The sequence below is a fragment of the Polyodon spathula genome, chromosome 12 (assembly GCF_017654505.1).
Source record: "Polyodon spathula isolate WHYD16114869_AA chromosome 12, ASM1765450v1, whole genome shotgun sequence".
Lineage (NCBI taxonomy): Eukaryota > Metazoa > Chordata > Actinopteri > Acipenseriformes > Polyodontidae > Polyodon > Polyodon spathula.
Genome location: NC_054545.1, coordinates 11,978,178 through 11,999,761, shown reverse-complemented (window position 1 = coordinate 11,999,761; position 21,584 = coordinate 11,978,178). Strand labels below are relative to the sequence as shown.

Sequence of the window (21,584 nt, the reverse complement as noted above, 5' to 3'; positions counted from 1 at the left end):
CAGAACTTTATTGTATTCATGGTAAGCAAACAGGACAACCATCACATTCTATTTTATAATAGCCCTGTGAACATTTCCAGTAATGACCTTCATAACTTTATAGTGGCCAGAACTGGCAGCTTTCTATTTTTTTAAATGTTTTGCATGGTTATGTTGGCTCATAAAAACAAAAACAAAATCTGTACTATAAAATTCAGTGCTGGGATTTTTATACCATATCCAATAAGAAGTGCTGGTCAGCCGCTTACCAATTGTTTGAACTGGGTTCTGTATGAGGGCCAGCTAAGGAGACTGAATACGTAACACAAAATACACTTGTGTTTTCTACTGTCATGACTGAAGAAATATATTCCATAAGGAGCAGCTGATAGAAATTATTTCATCACTGCAGCTTTTTAACACTACATACTGCAATGCCTGTTTGGTGTAATCAAATGAATGATCATCTTCTTAATTATTAATTAGAAATAATTAACTATAACTGCTATTTAAGTCACTATGGGCCAGGTTTGGGCCAGAAAGGAAAACATTCTAAGTTGCTTGTTATTAGTTTTGCAATTTCATTTCTTTAGCAAAAAAAATTAAAAAAATATAAATAATTACATCAATAAGCATCCCTTCGTTAAGTAAGAAATAATAATAATAATAATAATAATAATAATAATAATAATAATAATAATAATAATAATAATAACTTACAGCAACCTCCTGTAATTTAAACCAAACCCCTGTCTGGACAACAGCAAGGAACCCGAGCATGCGAACTTGACAAGTTGAAAGTTGGCTTGTCACCACATACTGTAAATATATGAAGCGCCAGGAATGTACCAAGAGTTTTCTATTGCTGCAGAGCTAAAACACACTCAGAACCAAGAAAGAGAGTGAATGTGAAGGACAAGTGATACAAAGAAACCACCAAACAAGAGTAGATTCAGGAGCTGTGAGTTCTTGGAACAGGTGAAGAAACAAGGTACTTTCACCCTGTTTGCATGACAAATGTCTGCACACACAACTGCTTTTGTTATCTGAGCTCAGCTGCTTTTTGCACCTGTGTTGCTTTACACTTTCACTACTGAATTAAAGAGGCATTGATGCAGGACTGTACATGGAAAAACAACACATAGGCAAAACATCTTCAATGTTTGACATATTACATTTTGTGAGCACCAAGATCAGGCAAAATGTTGGTTAACCTAAAGGGTCAGTCAGCAGTTGTTGCAACATTTATTACAACTCTTTTTCACACACCCTTGTGAGACAACAAACACACTGGTACATATCTACATGGCAACTATAAAATATGTAAGTAACATACATTACAGATCTCTTAGGAGGAACATAAATACATTTTGTAAAGAAAATATAAGTAACTCAGAATGTGGATAGGAGCTATTGCGGCCTCAGTGTTCTTGTTTAAGAGTTTAAGGTAAGTTATTGAACACCTGTTGTAACATATATAATTAAACGAAGGCGTTAATTAGGTGAATTCAAGTATTATTAAAATAGGACTAGCAAGAAAACTACCAATATGTCAGTCAATGAGTTGTCAAAACTGTGAAAAAGTATTGTGGGTTACATTAATTTACATTCAAAGCAATATGTTTTTGTAATAATTGGTCAAATTAGGATATAGCTTAAAATAATGAATTTCACTAGTACCTACATTTTTTTAAACTTCAAGACAGTCCCATAATTTACTTTCACAGTATGTTGAAAAACTTCTTAATAACGCCTACTGAAGTAGTTACCAAGAACTTGCATCTGATGATATATAGTGTGATATATTGTATATACATAGGTACAGTAGACAGGACACTCCACGCTCTATGTCACTATAAGTGTCTCACAGTTCTACAACTCGTGCATTTCCAGTCAGCTATGTAGGCATTATTTATGTGCAAGCATCTGTATTGTCTCCAAGCAAAAAATATTTTATCTAAACCATTTATTTATTTATTTATTTTAATGGAACAGACTGTTTGGATTAGGTGATTGAGAGCAATAAAAATGCATTTCTGGTTTGAAATGGTTAGTGTGCGAATCCCAGGAGCCCTATTTATAAACAGTGAACCAGCACCTGTAACTGGATCATTGCTCCTTGGGACTGTTTACTTGGAGAGAGAAACACAATCCAGGAGTCATACGGTTCTTCTTGACACAACAAGTGTCTGTCGGTGTACATTTCACTTTCCAAGCTGGAATTTTCGAAGAATGTACATGATCGAATATCTTCAAAACAGCAGGTATATAATACAGTTCAAATGCATATAATCTCTATCACCCACCAAAATGTATCCAATGTCATGCATACATTTTTAAATGTATCTAGATTACTGAACTCCCAATTGTGATGACACTTGGTATGGACATTCCAATGGAGGAAGTGACAAAGCACAGGAGATTGAAAAATACAGCAACAGGTGGACCTTGATAATAAAACAAATGACTACTGCCATTAAATTAATAAACCCAGCTATGACCTATTGCATGACCACAGTGCCAAAAATGAGGATACTCTACAATCTTTACTCCAGCTGCATTCTGTATAATGCAATTACACTTCAATACGCTACAATACCTTATTTAAAAAACCTGCCCTTGAACATGAACCCAACAACCAGATAGTTGTCAGTGAAAGTTGCCGGCTTTGTCACGTGTTGCTGAAGCTAAGCAGCATGTATTGCTTATGGTAACTAATTAAGTGTTAGTGTATAGCAAAAGTACTTATAGTGGCTTTTAAAAAGTAACAATTAAAACAAGTGTGATAACGATACCTAATTCAAATTTAATCCTAGAATAGGTAGTATAAAGGCTCTGAGGGGGGTTGATACTTTGATAAGTGATCTAGTATTAGGCCTACAATTAAGGACTTTATCGCAAGACAAACTAGCTCAATGTAACATGTATGTGCCCCAGTGGTTTTATGTTGTGTGATTAATCAGACTAATCGCTTTACAGCGTGCAATGGTTTAACTCACAGCAGGAGTCTAAGTATAATAAAAATATAAAAGTCTAAGGTATAATAAAACTACCCAGTTTTATTTGCTTACAAAAGTACTGTAAGTCATGGAGGCTCAAATCCAGTCCTCATTCCAGAGTCCAGAATGTTTCAAACAGAACTGGTGAAACAAAGACCTTGGGAACTTTAAGACCTTGGGAACTTTACGTCTTATATACACAGAATCACACACTACCTTGTACGGTCTGTTTATTCTTTCTGTACCTGGGTGTCATGCTTCACGAGAAGTGTTTGTGAAGTTTGATATAAAAAAAGAAGCTATTAGAACATGCCATTAAAAGGTAACCCCACTACAAATCCTGCTTGAGTGCTTCTGCTTGGATGAACAGCGCTGTTTTTCATAGTATATCCAAACCACCTGTGTCACAAAGTTCAGATATTAATAGGCATTGCATGAATAATAAATTATAAAAAATGATAATTATTTGGTTATTAGGACTGAAAGTATGCATGTATAGTGTAATGTTTACTATGATTATGAACAATTGCAATTGGTTTGGCAGGACTCATTTGGTTTGTTGAATAGAACACTGGTATGCAGGGTACTATCAAGTGACTCCTTAGCGTCCTTGTGTCATATCACTTAGCTTGTCTGTCGTGATTGCTAACTGATAGCACTCTGACAGCTGCTATCAGTGAGTTTGTAACTAACCTAATTAAAGTGTATCTATATATACACTTTACACTAGAGAGAGGTTCTACTGATGAATGTGTGATTTTAATTGACCCTATTTAGTCTAAAGTGGTTTTCCTTCCAACCAGTCTAGACAAAATGCATTTTCTGAAATGTACAAGATTGTAGATCTCTCTGACAACACATATTATATTACAAATTAAAAGGTTGGCTTTTGAGGCTGGGTGGTAAAAATATGATGCTACTTTTTTGTGTTTTTGTTGTTAATTCTTCCTACTTCATTCATAGCCCCAGGACCGGAAAGTGATATAGTTGATCTAATTCAAGGTCATGATTGAGTGTTTAAAGTTTTGGATATGTTTGCATATGTTCTGTTGCAGAATGGCGGAATCATCATAGAAGTAACATTAAAAAATAGGATATGGTAGCAGTGACCAATCTTTTTACAAAATGTTGGTCAAAAGCAATAGAGTATATAAATACAAAAGATTACCCATTAAAATAATGATTTAGTCATACAAAATATATATTGAACTCCTAGGGGTGGATATACCTATTGTTTTAACTTATATGAACAGGAATAATCAATGAGATACAGCCTTATTGTAAGGAGGCAGTTGTAATATATACACACAAATACAAATACATGTTAATATGTATTATACACATTATTTGTGTAGACTATCATGAACTAATGAATTTATTTTTTGTATAAAGATTCATTTTCATAAACAATAAAATGTTTTATTCACACACAAAAAAAGAGGCGTACAGTAGGTATTACTGGTTGGCATTGTTATTCTTCTGTTTCCAGGTCAAGCAAACATGGCGACAGGGGTCACCACCCAACGTGCCCCAGGGATCCTGGCCAACGAAGATTATAGTCTGTACAGCAGCCTCAGCGAGGATGAGCTCATGCAGATGGCCATAGAGCAGAGCCTGATGGACATTCCTAGACCAGCAGCTGCCCAGAGCCTTCAGAAACCAACAACAACAAGAAGGAGCCAGCCTGCAGCAACTGGAGAGGCAGCTGAAGACAGAAGACCTGCCAGAGCCAACCCACAAGCCCCCACTGCTTACCCTCCCAGGTGAGAAAACAGCCGTCCACACTCTCCACTGTCACTCATGCATGTGTGCGCGTGCATCCTCGCTGTGTAATTTGTGTGTCTTTCTAGTTCCACTAAAACACAGTCCTCTGTTTTCTAAGTAACCTCTCATTTAAGCACTGCAGAATACTTTATATGGGAAAAAGGGCACATCAAAGTTTTTTTTTATGCTTTACTCAGATTGAAGCGTGATACTTTTCAGAAAGAAACTTATAACTTAATGTCCAAAAATCAGGTCAAAGCCTAACTTCCACTACTTCGCTAATATCTAGGTGAAATAGAATTTCAAAGAGCTAAGGAGCCTATTAAAAACAAACTGAACAATCATGCACATTGACACCACATCCTACTCATCCCACACACATTTATGGTCTACCTTTATTATTTTAATTATTGATAATTTTTATTATCTATTATTTTCTGATAGTTTAGCTCTGGGTGAAACCTGCAAGTACCCTCTGTCTGTGCTTCTCTACGCATGTGAGATAAATAAGGTCTGTCCGTTTATACACAATTCCCACTGACCCTGTGATAGAAACACAACCTTACTATACGTCAGCGCTGCACAGACATTATCCATTATTATCTTTGTTCACCTAAAGCCTAGTTCACACAGTAATCCTTATAACTATAAACTGTCTTTATGACTATCCACAACTAACGGTTTAACACACCCTTATGGGAATCTCAGTGAAAAACAGTACAGTACTGTTACAAAGCTGAAAAAAATTGACTAATGGGGTTGAGCAGTACTCTATATCATTATTCAATTTAGATATGCTATGCCTCCAGATCATTCATCACATGACAACATTTCAATTGGATAAAGTCCTTTTAGAAAACAGCCAAAAAGACAGGGAGGGCATTTTCAAAAATGAGAAGGTAGCTAGTTACTAGTGAATTCGTGAGATACTACTTATCATCGCCAGACTTAACAATCTGGATTTTATTTCTATTAATATTATTTTTAAATATCATTTGTTCAGTAACAAATGGAAATGAAAGATACAACGAGACACATTACAATGAGAAGTTGTTATCAATGTCTTTGTGTTATGAGGAGGCATACAGTGTTGTACAAGACAGGCCAGCTGTAATCAGTCACATTTCAAACTAAGAATAGCTTTCACTTTGTGTTTTAGTTCCAGTGAATTATCATCTTTTTTCTATTGTAATATTACTGGCAAGCTGCAATGGAAACAGATTGTTGTTTTAGGAAAACGACAGTCTATGGGAACATAAATTCCGTAAGTGTACACTACAATGTAGGACGCCCTCTTTCACAACAGTAAACATGATATTATAATGAATTCTCTTACATATTGACTTCATACTCTACATATTCTACATGTATATAACAGCTACTGAGCTGTAAACACTTAGACCAGAAACTTGTGATTTCAAACTATAAATCAAACAATGCTTACAGGTCTATAACCCATAGGTAATATGAAAAAAAAAAAAAAAAAAAAAAAAAATCTAATATATTATCTATCTATATATATATATTATATATATATATATATATATATATATATATATATATATATATACATAAATATATACGTATATATGTCTGTCGTAACCTGTCACTCACAAAGTATGTTCCTCTACCCTCTAAGCATTTTGCATTGCATCATGTGAAAGACAAAGATGTTCTGGACAGGGGCATAGTTTCCTTTTGCTTTACTATGAGATCTCTGTGCGTGTGAATTATATAATCCCATATGGCATGCTGCCAAAAGAGGAATCAGGCAAACAACCTTCTGGCATTACCACAGAATACAAGTTGGGTGTTGGAGCCAGTTTTACTGCATTGAGCTCAATCTTGGTTAACCCATCAGTGTGTATGCTCTCATACAACTGTATAATATTGCAACAACAACAAAAAAGTTTATTTGCATTCAATACTGACCTAACAAAATCTGCTAACGATAGATTTGCTAAAATGTGTAAAGTATAGGAAAAATATTTAGCTTTTGTAGGTCAATACAAAAAAAAAGTACTGTAATAATAACACGCTACTATTGTATTTTGCATTCCAGTACAACAGTAAGCTAGGTATATATATATATATATATATATATATATATATATATATATATATATATATATATATACTATATATATTCATTTCCACACTGCAGTACTACTAAACTGAAAAGTTAGTGTCCCATCACATCTTCAGAAGTCTGTAACACTATTGTTATACTGATGTCATACCTCTTTAGAAATCATTCCGAGGAATGTGTTGGAAAAAAAATCAGAAAGTATGGTAATGTAGTGATGACGAATTCAAATTGGTATGACGAAACAACGCGGATCAGGTATCGTACAATGCTATGATGTAGGTTCTTGCACAAACAGCGACGAACTCCCTTGAGGCTGAAATCCATTTGAATTATCTCTCTTTCAGCTGCCTTTAATGCATGTTCTTAATATGGTCATCTGCAGTCCCAAGAGATGTCACTGAACTCTGAAAATACAGCACAGCTGAGCCTCCCTGCACTGCTCCCATCTGCTCTCGTTCGTAGTGTCAGCCTGAGCTCTTCAGAACAGGATTGAGAATCCATAGAGCGCAATACAAATAATGACAGGCTTCAGTTACGTCGAGTATTTCTCCCTCTTTCATTCTTGTCGTTTTAAAACATCTAGTGGACCTCTTCAACCCACTGGGACAGATACTGCACTCAGTGCATTTATCACTGGAAACGGAAAGCAATGCATCTCCTGGAGAAGATACGACGGGAGCATTTTCGTAACCGAACAAGTCTAGTAAGTGCCTTTGTTGAGGATGCAGCCTAAAGAGAATGAATTAAGTGGGTGGCTGGTGTGGATAGATATAGCGTAAATGAATGTCATTGTTTTTATTGCATTTTGTTTTATTTTATTTAGACTAATTTAAAATACATCAGCAAAAGGGATTATCCTATTTTAAATAAAAACATGCATTGTACCCGGCGAAAGACTCGCTTTATACTACTAATTTTAATAAGTCAGTATATGTTATATATATATATAATATATATATAATATATATAATATAGATATATAGAATAATATATATATATATATATATATATTTTTTTGTGAACTTTTTATTTGAAATCTAATGGTCCATAAAATTATAAACAGCTTTTATACCAGAAAATCATAATATTATGAATCTTTTTTAAAGTCCTTAGCAACGTACAAATAAACCTTTTCTTCATTACATGGAGTGAGAGTATTGTTATTATTTTAAATTTTATTTATTAAACTTTTCTCAATTGAAACAACAAGGAGTGCTTTGATCAATTTGCACGAAAGACTAAACCAGATTATAAAAAGTACAGATGTGTTTTATTATATGACTTCAGGGATATCAGTCCTGACATGGCTAATGATTGCTGCTCTCAGATTAATCAATATATTGCTAACAAGGTTTTGAATCCAGTCACTTGGAAGGCTGCAGCGTATTCTGGAGCACACATTTTAAATATAGGAATCCAGCTCTAGAGGTTCAAAGGTTTGAAAAAGAGCTGAGGATTCAAGAGACAGTTCCTCACTTTGTGGAGGAAGCTGTGCAAAGAAAGGGCCAGTGACAATTTCAAAACCATAATGTGATATTTATGAAAGAGCCATTGTGTTTCTGACCATTTGGTCCAGTTTAAAGCAGCAGTGTACCAGAATCATATTTATTTTTTAATGAGTCTGTTTACTATGTCTGCCTTCTGAATTGGAAAATTGACAGTGCAGCTTGTCTACATTCACAAATAGTGGTTTTTTTTTTTTGTTTGTTTTTTATCTTTAAGGAGACAAGATTCTTCCCTCTGTGAAATGTGTTTCATACTAAGAAGCTGATTCAATAAAAATAAAACATACTGAGAAGTTTTATCCCAGTTCTATGGTGCTATTCAATCAAACTTATGGCAGGGCTCCCCCAGAACCCACCCTGAATTGAAAACACTTATATACCTCTCCTTTGGGATGACTTTATTAAATATCCCCATAGAATAGGGGAACAATGTACAGTGCTGCAATTCTTGATTGAATCCACCTATAATTCACTAATTTCAGCAGGAGAAGGATTGGCCACAGAGCATTGGTTCCCAACCGTGGCACAGGACTAATGTGCTAATGAAGTCCTAAATTAGTTAATTGGAAAACATATCTGGACTGGAATAGATTGTGTGTGCCGCAGTTGGGAATCATTGGTGTGTTTTTGTGCGTGTGTCTATATATATATATATATATATATATTAATATATATATATATATATTATATATATATATATTTATATATATATATATTAGATAATAATATATATATAATAGTAATATCATAAGATAATTTTGTTTTACCAAGTACTGTATATTATTTATTAAAACATGAAATAAATAGCCTATTGACTTTGCGCGGTATGTACCATATGCCCCTGTTCTCATTGCGCTTATTTTAAGCTTATGCATGCTCCATTGCAAACTTGTCCACATCACAGTGCAATGAACCTGTATAGTAACTACATTACTTCCTCTTGTAGCGAACCAAATCCTGTTGCCACAGCGATCATGCTTGGAGATGTAGACACTCTGACCAAGATGATGAAATCTGGAAAAAATATGGCTGAAGAGGACAAGGATGGCTGGCTACCTCTACATGAAGCTGCATATTATGGCAAACTTGACATTTTAAGAATGCTGCTGAGAGGTTAGTATAGGCCACAAAAGGAAACCATGACAACAATGTTGCATTTTTATCATACTTTTTCCTGCAGTGAAAAATCGAAAAACAAGCTTCACAGTACATAGCAAGTGCGTTATTTCGGCAAACATTGCATAGTGACTAAAGAACGAACCCCGATCTCCAGCCATTATACTCAGCTCAGTCAGCTAGCAGAGAGAATTAATTAAACTATGCATTCTAATATTGCAAATCATGATTTAAATACATTTAACCAGCTTTTGTTTGCTATTGGCAAGCTTCATCAGCCAATCAGCTTGTCAATAGCAAACATTTATTATGACACCAACAAGTGCTATAATTTTGGGGGGAAAAGTCTGACAAACATTCATTTATTGAAAACATGTGATCTCAAAGGTTCATTATAGCTGTGGCTATTGCTAAGATGCAGGGCTGGACTACCTAGCAACCAGGTGAACACACTATTAGCAGGCTGTGTGGTCCAGTGGTTAAAGAAACAGGCTTGTAACCACGAAGTACATGGTTCAACTCCCAGCTCAGCTACTGATATGTTGTGTGACCCTAAGCAAGTCACTTAACCTCCTGGTGTTCCATCTTTCAGGTGAGATGTTCTTGTAAGTGACTCTCCAGCTGATGCATAGTTCACACACCCTAGTCTCAAATCTTGTAAAGCACTTTGAAATGGTGGTGCACTAAGGGTACTATATAAAAATAATAATTATTATTTTAAAAGAACGCTGGATCTCCTCCAAGGAGAGAGAGGGGATTTACTAAACAACTTAAAACATGTTTAATCTTTACAGATAAAAATTGCTATTGCCAAAATCAATTAATAAAAGTTCAATATTATTTAGAATTAGCTTAACTTTTTCCATTATTTATATCCTATTACTGTAATGTAATTTAAAGTTATTTATCTAAACATTAATATGGAACAGTATAGGACGTTTATCCATTTACATCTGTATCACAGGAGGACATTTTATTAAGATGAAACTAATTTATTAAAACATGTTATCTAAGATTTGTTTTAATATCTGCTTACATGGGTTTATATGTAAATAAATTATTGCACAAGGAATTTCTCCTCTGCTTGTTTGCTGTTTAAAATGTAAACTTTAAATCATCAGGCTTTAAAATAGCCAGCAGACAGTAATTACCTATATTTATAATTACCGTATGAATCACGTCCCCATTGGAACCTATTAGCAGAAACGACAATATAGCAGAGTGTAGATGTCACAATTAGAATGTCAACGACAGCATTCTAAACTTTTATACCATAGCAGGTTCTATGAAAACAGATTAAATACGTTATTATCTGCTTTTCATTTGTTTTTATTTAGATTTAATGGCTTATAATGTGTTTAATAGGTGTACTTTCTCTTGTACTCTTTGTATGACTGACACAGCAGTGAGTGAGTTAATAATACATTCTCAACTTGATTAGAGGTAGCCACCAAACACTTATAAACATACACTAAATGACATTTCACACTGTAATTTTTCATTATATTATTACTCTAACCCAACCATAAGCCTCACAGGCATTGACAGATTTTACCAGAGAGCAGAGAAATGTACTGGTTATTAGTTATTATTTACAACTAATAATGACAACTACACTGTATTTCCTGTTAGTTATTACCCAGTGTAACAAAGCGAGGAGCCCTGTACGTTTATTTGTTATTTATTTTTAGAACAGGGTCTCCCCCTCCGCCCCTGTGCAATGTATTGTTTTGTATGTGTTTGTTTTATGATTTATTGTATTTATATATGACGGCGAAGTGCTGTGTGTTTTGTTATTGTTTTTATTTAACGTGTTTTTCGAGAGCGAGAGAAACTGACACTGAAACTGCAACTGAAACGAAACGAAACGAAACGAAAAGAAAAGAATAGGAAGAGCGCCAGCAATCTGCCCAGCCTGACATATTGTGTTAGTGTTCATGATTATTTTGTGTAAATCTTTTATTTTGCTCTGTGAGCAGTGTTTTTGTTAAAGTATTTTATTTTATTTTTGTTATTTAAAAATAAACGGTGCACCACGCGCTTTTGCCCCGCAGTACTGCCTCTGGCCTCTGGCCTGACGTCACATACGCCGTCCTGTCACAACCAGGTTAAAGAAAGTGTGGCCCATTAATTACAACCAAACAAAAAAGTAATAAAAGATAATTGTCTTTGATATGTATCCCTTGTGAAATGTCTATGGTGACAGCATAACATTAACTGAGCAGAAGAGAAGACATAGTTTATCAAAGTTTCGGTGCTCTCAACAGACACTTCCTGAGAAAGTGCAAATCCATGTATAGTTTCTCTTTCCTTGTTTTAGCTGCAGTTTTATCACCTCCTGTGGATTAGACCATTACAAGTATTTTAGTTTATTTTACTGTGTTGACATTAATTAATATTTTTTTCATTTTATGGACTTTTGTAGTTAATTTAATGACAATCATTCATACTTGCATAATTAATCAAAGAAGTAGAAAAACGAAAAATAGTCAAATCACTGTCCAATAAAACCTCTTTGGGAGGTGAAGTTAGAACAACAAAGATATCCTGTAGTCAAGGGTTTGCAATTGTCATGAGAAGACTGCTAGTCGCCTGATGATAAAATGCTGATACTGTACTTTTACAGAGATTTGGTGATTTAACAATCCAGTTGATATCACTGCATTAGGAAGAACATAGCCTGTTGCCTGTGCATCAACTTGAAGAGATGTACTTTATATCCACAGCTTACCCAGGGACAATTGATAAACGCACACTGCATGAAGAAACACCTCTGTACTTAGCGACCATCAGAGAGAACATTGACTGTGTACAGTTCCTGTTAGAGTCTGGAGCAGAACCCGATATCGCAAACAAGTCCAAGGAAACGCCTCTCTACAAAGGTAAAGCACATGTGGACAAGGGTAAATGATAATGTGTGTAGCTGCGCTTGCAATGTGCATGTCAAGTAAAGCTTTGGTAAAGCAACAACAGGCCGACAATTCTTTATTTTTTGGTGGCTAAGCAAAAACCCTGAAAAACAAAATACTTTATATAGCTAAAACTGGAAAATAGCTAAAGAGGATTTGTAATGCCTAAGAACAAATTTACACCCACTGTATACATATCCCCTCAAGACGAAAATCCATATTAAATCAAAAAAAAGAAGAAAGACACAATTTACTGTAGGCCTAAATATGAGCAGTGAAGTAAACATTTGTTGGTGTTTTTTTTTCTTGTTTGTTTACCTTTTTGTTTACTCCTTGCAGAAAAGATGATTTAAACTTTGGTATCCTAGTCAGTTTCCTCTGATCCTGTTTCCTCTAGCTTGCGAACACAAGAATGCAGAAATTGTGAGACTGCTGATGAGGTTCAATGCTGACGTTAACCATCGCTGTAGCCAGGGCTGGGCAGCCCTCCATGAATCTGCCACTAAGGATAGCGTGGAAATTGTTGAAATCCTGGTGCAAGGTGGAGCCAAGATTGAAGCCACCAACATCTATGGTGTCACACCTCTTTTTGTTGCAGCACAGAGTGGAAACGTTGGGCCTTTGCGATACCTTATATCGTTGGGTGAGTCTAACAAACGTGATGCCTAAGAGATGACTACGAGTCTTGGGTGAACCAAGAACTTTTTTCAAAGATGAAGCCTCAATCTTGAGTATGGCAGCACGTCTCTACATACCTTCGGTATGCGTTTCTCTTAATGCGCTGGTTTTGTTATAGGTGCGGATGTCAACACCCAGGCCAGTGACGGTGCGACTGCTTTGTATGAAGCCAGTAAAAACGGACATGATGAGGTGGTGGAGATTCTCCTTTCTCAAAACGCAGATGCCAACAAACCCAACAAGCATGGATTGCTGCCACTACACTTAGCGGCCCAGTGTGGAACTTATGGGTAATTATCCCATTATTATTATTATTATTATTATTATTATTATTATTATTATTATTATTATTATTATTATTATTATTATTATTGTGATGATAGTGATGATGATTTTTTTCAGTCTTACAAAAGATTACACAATTATATACAGTTTAATACTAAAAGTAGTTCTGCGACAAGTGTTTCAGCTTTATGAATAATGATGAGGACAATTTAAGACTTTGAGAAAGACTTCTACTCCAAATATTTGTCAGATAAGTTATTTTAGTATTCTTACAAATCAGCAATAGAATGTGGGCTTCAGTCCTTGTTAGTAAGAGGTTTTGTATTATTATTATTTTACATTTGATGGATTAGTTTGCGTGATGTGTAATCATTTTGGTTATGTGTCACGATGTACACTTTGCATTATGATGTGTATCATGTAAGCAGGTACTATATTATATTGAAATGCATTTAAGTCACCACTACTAGAACCAAAAGAAATGATGTGGAGCTCCTTCAAACCTTAGAGAAATCTGTTTAATTCTGATTTAATTGACACGGCACCACCAGTGGTGCCCAATGGCCAAATGTTGTAACATTGTTTAATTATGTCACATGTTATCCACTGGTGAAATAAGAATTTTCTGCACACCCCTAATAGATTTAAATACATGTATACCTTATATTTTTTTTAGACTGAACATGGCAGGTACAGTGATATGCAACAGTGTAGTATAAGCTTTTGAAATTGTAAAACTTTACTGTATTTCATGTGATCCCCTTGAAGGAAGAACAACATTCAAAATGCTTCCTGTCTTCTGTTTGTATTCACAGTAGAACCTAATTTATCTGAGCTCCCTTTATTTAAACTGTCCTCTTATCCAAGCAGGAGTGTCCTCCAAATCCAACTATTATATAGACGCCTTCCCCATGTTCCAGGGTTATACTGTAATATACCCCTTTCTCTATGGCTATTAAACTCAAATGACATGAAACATTAACCTCTGGTTTGAATACAATGTTAAGGTGGTATGTTCTTTATTGTCTCACACTGTTTACAGAAAAAAGCTGTATTACAATGAAGTGGGTCGAACTGATGACCAGGTTAAGTAAGTTGCTTTAGTCTAGTAAAGAAAAAGCAGCTACTATGGGAAACAGTGCTTCTGTATGTACTAGCTTTGTGCTGGATGGGGGGTGTGGGTGCTTTTTGAACAAGCTATGCTTTTAAGATTTTAAGTATTTTGAGCTATTTTGTCTTAAGTAACTTTAATCTCCCAATGTATGTTTTATTTTTAATTGCAAGAGAAGGGGAAAAAAGGACCTAAATTCACCTTGGCTTTGAGCAGAGAAACATGTTATTTTTTTTAAATTTCATTAAACAAATATGTATCCTCTCTGTTTATTTTAAGGGTGCAGCTTTGTATTGTAAGGATTGCATGCTGGTGTTTATTGAAAATCCTCTCTCTTAATGGCTAATAGCTTTCCAATATATTATGCGTGGACAGTCCCATTTTTAAAAAGCTTTTCATTGTTATGCAATATGCTAACACTGTTTTGTTGGCCCTTCACTGCTTTATACTGCCGTATATCGCAATGGGTGATTTAAATATGTATATCTGTACAGTCGCATTGCAAGGAGCGGTCAAAAAGTGAAAGCAAATGTTTACAAAAAAATCCAGGTTGGGTAGAAAAACCTGTTATAAGCAAACACTTTTTACTCACTTCCTGATAGCATTTGTTTACATTGACATTTGGCTACTTTAACAAAGGGCAGTGCAGTTGAAAAAGTGCAGGGAAAACTTCACATCCTTAAAGTAAAAGTCATTCTCTTTATTATAATTTTTGTTTTGTTTATATTCACAAGAAAATGGTGAACATAGAGGGACTCTGCATTCAACCACACATGCTGATTTACAATTCCTGGTGGTGGGGCATTCGTTCACCTTTTTACTTCATTGCGACCAGTTGTATTGGTGCCTATAAGCAGTGGTGCCTTAAATTGCTATCCATTTTATAGGCGTAAAGAATTGCCAAGAGCTGGGACACTTACTACCAATTAACAGCACTCAGATCCTTTGTTTACTAGATATGTTGGTATCCCTAAATAGATAAACAAGTGCATTTGCACCCAAAATGTTATCCACTTACTACCAATGCAGAATGACTGAGTGAGATATGTGTTCTTCATTTTACCACCCTTCTTCCAAGACAGGTATCACATTAAATGCCCTGTCATTCTCCATCTAATTTAAGGAGGGGCACTGAAGAACAGATGTCTTTAACAGTAAGAAATAGGGAAAGGGGGATTTGGAGGATGATTAGGAGAACAAAGACAGGCAACAATCCGGTGTTACTGAGCCTTGTGAAAGCTCTGCTCATGGATGATCAATGAATCACAGTGAGTCCTGAAAGGACTTGGTATGAAGTGGGCCAGGTTTGTACCCAGAGTGTTGACACCAGAGCAGAAGGGACACCCAATTCATGTTCTGATCAGTCTGGAATCCAATCCAACAGTTAACACAGCAACAAGGCTTTAATGTGATATTCAATAAGAATATTGCCAGATCATCTACTTTCAGCTGGTGTAAAGATGCACATTGAAGTTTGATTTGGCATGATGGCGTCCTATGCCATGACAGCCACACACCACACATCAAGGTTATTTTATTATGCAGAAACAGAAAAGATGTAAAGATGTGAAGAAGAACTTCACTTCAACTATGGAGAATCTCTTGCTACAACAGATACCAGCACATGCAACAAGATTGTGTTCAGTGCTTTGCCATATCATCACATACAACATGATTGTGTTCAGGGCTTTGCAAATACTATCAGGAAGCATTGACTGAGTACTGGAAACAAATAAATCAATACTGCAAGAAAGGAGGTTGCTTAAAAAAAGAGAAGTTAGATTTCTCTTCCACTTTGAAAAATACAAACTCGGGCATGAACATTTTGACCCACGCTCGCATTGCTTTGCTTATGTTTTGCATGTGACTTTTAGATCCAGAGGTAATTAATTTCCCTTATCTAATGTATCTCCCATGTGTGCTCTAAGAAATGATTATGCTTTTTAAGTGCATATAGTCTGCATACAACAATGAACAGTGGAATTTGTGAATCTATCTCATAAATCATTCAAGTCCAAAATTATTGATTGGGATTAATCTAAACATCACTTCAAAACTGTTATATATTTTTCAAATCTATTTTTATTTAGCGTTTTTAATGATTTGTTATTTTGTCAAAGAGCTGTGCAAGACAAAGTTAGCCAGGCTTTTTTTTTCACATCTGTCCTGTAATAATTCTCCTTTGGAAAGGGAGGTGTTAGATGTTGATTGAAGTAAAATTGTGCTCATTCTAGATCAGTAAATCGAGGAATAAAGACCTCCATTTTGGGAGTGGCAAAATGTGATTCGAGGGCTCTACGGAGAAGGCCCATCTCCTGAGGTATTTCTAATGAAGGGCTGGACGTTATTAATTCTCTGCATACGCCTAATTCGGTGTAATACAGTGTAAAGTCTGTTTTGATTGTTTTGGACTGTTTTACTATTTCAAATGTGTTTTTGGGTTCTGAAAATGTGTTGAATAACTCGGTGACCCTTCAGTAAAAACTTTCCTATGCCATGTGAAAGCAGTACTGAAACAAACATGTTTTTCACTTGTGTAACTTAGGAAGATAGTGAGATGCAGTAAATGGTTTAACATTGTGGCTTGCGCTTATCCATGATTGTGGTGTGTGTATAAACACATTAGTAAAACGCCAGACATATGAAAGCTAGCCTCTGCATTCGGTAACCTCATGCTTATGTCTTTTTAGGATCATCTCAATGCTGATTCCCGTTACCAGTCGTGCACGGATCAAGCGTTGTGGAATCAGTCCCCTGCACCTGGCCGCTGAGCGGGACCGAGATGATGCCCTGGAGCTGCTGATAAATTCTGGCTTTGATGTCAATGCCACGCTGTCTCATGATCGCTCCATGCTATACGAGGACCGGCGTAGCACCCCACTCTATTTTGCTGTCAGCAACAAAAACATAAATGCCATAGAGATGCTTTTGGAGGCTGGAGCCAATCCCAACATTGACACGATCAACCCTCTGCTGGTGGCCATTCGTCAGGGATGCATCACCTCCATGAAGCTTCTTGTGGAACACGGGGCCAACATTGACTGCTACATCGCCACTCATCCCACCTCCTTCCCAGCTACCATCATGTTTTCCATGAAGTACCTCAGCCTGCTGAAGTTCCTGCTGGACCTTGGCTGTGATGCAGAGTCTTGTTTCACCTGCCAGTATGGAAGCGCACCCCACCCTGTGCTTCCAATCACCAGGAGCTATGATGTACCTAGACGGGCCTCTGCACCCAGGATAGTGCAGGTAAGGAGTTTTGAATATTCCATATTAATGCTAAGGTGTGAATTGAATCCATGTTAAATGAGTTGCCACCTCGGCACTCAATGGGAGAATTGGCAAATCCAATTCGGGGCTAGGGAAAAGTTGAATAATATTGTAACAAGCCAGGCACTGTCACTTCATCAGGAATCCTTTGTAACACAAGTGAAACAGAGGCAGCAGTCAACCCAAATAGCCCAGACAGGGAATAATAAAGCTTTTGTAATTAAGGGTTATGAGTGTGCAATAGGAATGGTCCTAACCTTCCCTTCTCTAGACGCTAGAGCGAGGTGCAGGTCCGTAAACAGTTCTTGGAACCTATCTGGCAATCCCTGGCCCTTCTGCTGGTATTAATAAATGATCCCACCCATCGCTAATTGTTAATGACAAACGTGACACCAAGCCAATCAATGCTTGCAGTTCCCACACTTGCTCAGCCTAGTGACATGAAAAAAAAAAACCCAAAACAAAAAAAAAATTGGACTAATTTAGCAGGGAAACCCTGCCAATTATTAAAGTGATAGTGCACCACACCAGCCTGACAACTTAGACCCCTGTTGAGAACTAGCTACAGCCACACATCTCATACACAAGACTGTAACCCCCAAATTAAAACTTTGACTGTACTGTTTGTGTTATCAGTTCTGTGAGATGGTTTCCACACCAGACATAAGTCGATGGGCTGGGCCAATTATTGATGTCCTTCTTGACTACGTGGGCAACGTGACACTGTGCTCCAAGCTGATTGAACACTTGGATAGCTATGAAGACTGGGCTGTGATCAAAGAGAAATCCCGTAAGTACTTCTTTAACCCTCACCAGACTAATAGTGTATAACATATTGTATTTCAAGGGAAAATAATTGTGTCCAGCTGAAGGCTCAAGTACAGTCTTCAAGAGACATGGTTGGTGAAGACCATCATCCGGCTGGGTGCTAAATATAGGTGTTCTCTAGGTGTTCAATATCACAATAATTACTATGGTGTTTCCTCACTTCACTATGTAACACAATTTTTGTTCCTGGGTAGTAAGTGTTATTTCCTAATTGCTTATGCCTCAAAAGTATAGAAAATGGCTATTATTCCCCACAAACTTTGCTTTTGTGACCAGGGCAGTGATATTTCAAAATATCATTATTTCCAATGGGAAAACAGGCAAATGTGTGTCTTTTCGTTCACATAAAGTCAGAAAAAAACAACATATGAATCCAAATTAACATGTTTTTCAAGATTTACGATTATACTGTATTTACATCTCGAAAAACTACTCACTTCTAAATCTTTTGTAGTCATTTTTGTATTACTTTAGTATAAATACATGTTAATTTGGATTCATATGTTGTTTTTTTCTGACTTTATGTGAACGAAAAGACACACATTTGCCTGTTTTCCCATTGGAAATAATGATATTTTGAAATATCACTGCCCTGGTCACAAAAGCAAAGTTTGTGGGGAATAATAGCCATTTTCTATACTTTTGAGGCATAAGCAATTAGGAAATAACACTTACTACCCAGGAACAAAAATTGTGTTACATAGTGAAGTGAGGAAACACCATAGTAATTATTGTGATATTGAACACCTAGAGCCACAGACTGATGACAAATGTAACAACAAGGAATCTCTTTCAATGTCTTCAGTCTTTTTCAAAAACATTGAAAAAGAAAAAGACCTCTAGTCGAAACATTTTTCACTGAATTTATTATGCTGATTTAGCAAGTCCAAATATAAGACTGTTGTTTTGGCTACTAAAATGTATTAGACTTAAACCGCCACTAAAGGGCCTTCTATCTTGTGTCCTTTTAGAGCTCCCAAGAAGTCTTTTACACCTCACGAGACTAAAGGTCCGTCAGGTATTGGGGAAGGAACGACTGAAGCACCTCAACACTTTGCCAATTCCTGAAAGAATGATTCGATACCTGGATTACAACATCTCCAAGGAAATCTAAAGAAGATCTCTTATGACAGGGAAGCTGTGCTGTTAACCAGCAGATGCTGAAAACAATGGTGTCATAAACACTGAACAGGAAAACATCCCATAATCAAGCAGTGATCTGTTTGGCCCTGTTACACAGGGCATGGAATAAGAGAGCTGCAGTTACAGTGTTGCTCATATATGACATTTGCAGTAACATATCTAACTGTTCTGCTAGTGCTAAACTGCTGTTCCAAACTTTACCACCAGGGTGGGTTGTTTAGAAAGTGCTCTGAAAGTTTTGGTTTTTGGATCTGTTGGTTTTGCTGTTCGTTTTTTCTAACACAATTAATTGCACTTGTGGAATGCAAAGAAGTATATACGTTATTTAATAATTAATGTAATATCTGAGGGTAATAGTTAGGTCTGCAGTAGATCTTTAATAAAACCAGGTGCATTACAACTATTGATGATTTTAAACTTTAATAATGTGATTACAGTCCTAATTTAGGATTATAATATAATTATAGTGAAGTTAAACTATGGATAGCTTGTCCTAATTTAATATGTCAGCGAACCAAAGCAAAAAGTCTAATTGTGTTAAACACCAGAATGCTATCCATTAATACAAAATAATGTGAAACAAAATAAGAAGAGCTAAGAAGTGTTAATATACCACTGAAATTGTGAATTTGTATGAATATGGTTTTAAATGAGCATGGAACATATTTTGCCAGCCAAATAATCGTATGCGTATGAACATTACAAGAATTAAAAGTTCATTTTAAAAAACCTAAAAATGCTAGTGAGGAATTGGCCTAGGCTTTTAGACTTGTCAGTGTGCTAATTTATTTTAAATGTCTATGAGGAGACAACATGGTATTTTAGGAAGCTGTGTGTTTATTTCAGGTATTGTAATATTAGGGGCTTGTGCAATTTCATAGTAAACAGTGTAATGTTTTAAAAGGTAGTATAGTTTAATACGAGGAAGTGACAATATTTTGGAAGGCAGTATAATCTTATAGGAATGATGAGAAAATATAGAAAGCAGAGGATATGTGGAGGACCGAGAGGAGGCTGTTTGAGCTTAGTCCCAGTCACTTGGACCTCACCCTGTGATTGGTGGGATGTGTGTATGATGAGGATGGAAGTTACAGTAAATGTTTAAATTGATATAAATGATTCTGGGTTGATTATTTCAGAAAAAGGCCCAAAGCTTGAGTGCCATTTGTTGGATTTTAGTTTAAACATAGACTTTAAACCTGCTCGGCCAGGGGTCTATTGCCTGGTCCTGCGTTTGGGGGAGAAAGAGGTAGACTTAGGTAGTTCCAAGGGTGTAAATAAAAGGTAAGAAACATAGTTACATTTCACTGTTAGGAAGGTTGGTGGCTGTCCCTCATTCTGAACTTTAAAACATATTTTACACAAATTCAAAAGATTTAAACACAGACACATGACCGTGAGACACTGCAGCTCTGAGCTTCTAATGTTGTTTACATGTAAATAACATCATAGGTGATTATTTTAAGCTCAAGGTAATAGATGTTCTGAATCTTCGATTGTTTTAAAGTCACACATATTGTAATATATTGGAGCAATTGTACTATAATTGATGTTATTTTAATATTGACACAATTAAAGGCCTAAGGTATTGCGTGCAAACATTACAAGAACTGTGCCAAAAAGGGCAGAATAACATTTAAAAAGATATGTTTTTTAATGTTGTATTTCATACTTTTGATAATCCTGCATTGATTTGAGAAAATATTATTTTGAATTGTAAGATGTTTCTCACAGTGGTTCCAAAGAGTTTTAAAACCAAATGAATACACACTGTATGTATAGTTTAAAAAATGGCTGAAATGGTTGTATTTATTAAGGTGGAACTACTGAAAGCTTTTTTTTTTACATGCAATCCAATACTGTGCATATCATTTACCTTTTTTTTCATTTGTAGAGAGTGTGAAAAGT

The 21,584-nt window shown here is 35.9% G+C and overlaps 1 protein-coding gene across 3 annotated transcripts; it reads left to right on the top strand.

The window, feature by feature from the left end:
* The first annotated feature begins 845 nt into the window (after positions 1-845).
* LOC121324548 (ankyrin repeat and SOCS box protein 2-like) lies at positions 846-21,545 on the top strand. Of its 3 annotated transcripts, XM_041266568.1 has the most exons (11): positions 846-970; positions 4,468-4,741; positions 7,415-7,534; positions 9,283-9,449; positions 12,179-12,334; positions 12,759-13,004; positions 13,158-13,329; positions 14,367-14,414; positions 17,126-17,684; positions 18,342-18,495; positions 19,505-21,545. In XM_041266568.1, the coding sequence occupies exons 2-11, from the start codon at positions 4,479-4,481 to the stop codon at positions 19,645-19,647; spliced, it is 2,028 nt and encodes a 675-aa protein (XP_041122502.1). In that variant the 5' UTR covers positions 846-970; positions 4,468-4,478; the 3' UTR covers positions 19,648-21,545. The 3 variants fall into 3 exon arrangements, with proteins under 3 accessions (XP_041122502.1, XP_041122504.1, XP_041122503.1); XM_041266570.1 differs by lacking the exon at positions 7,415-7,534; XM_041266569.1 differs by lacking the exon at positions 14,367-14,414.
* The last annotated feature ends 39 nt before the right edge of the window (positions 21,546-21,584 follow it).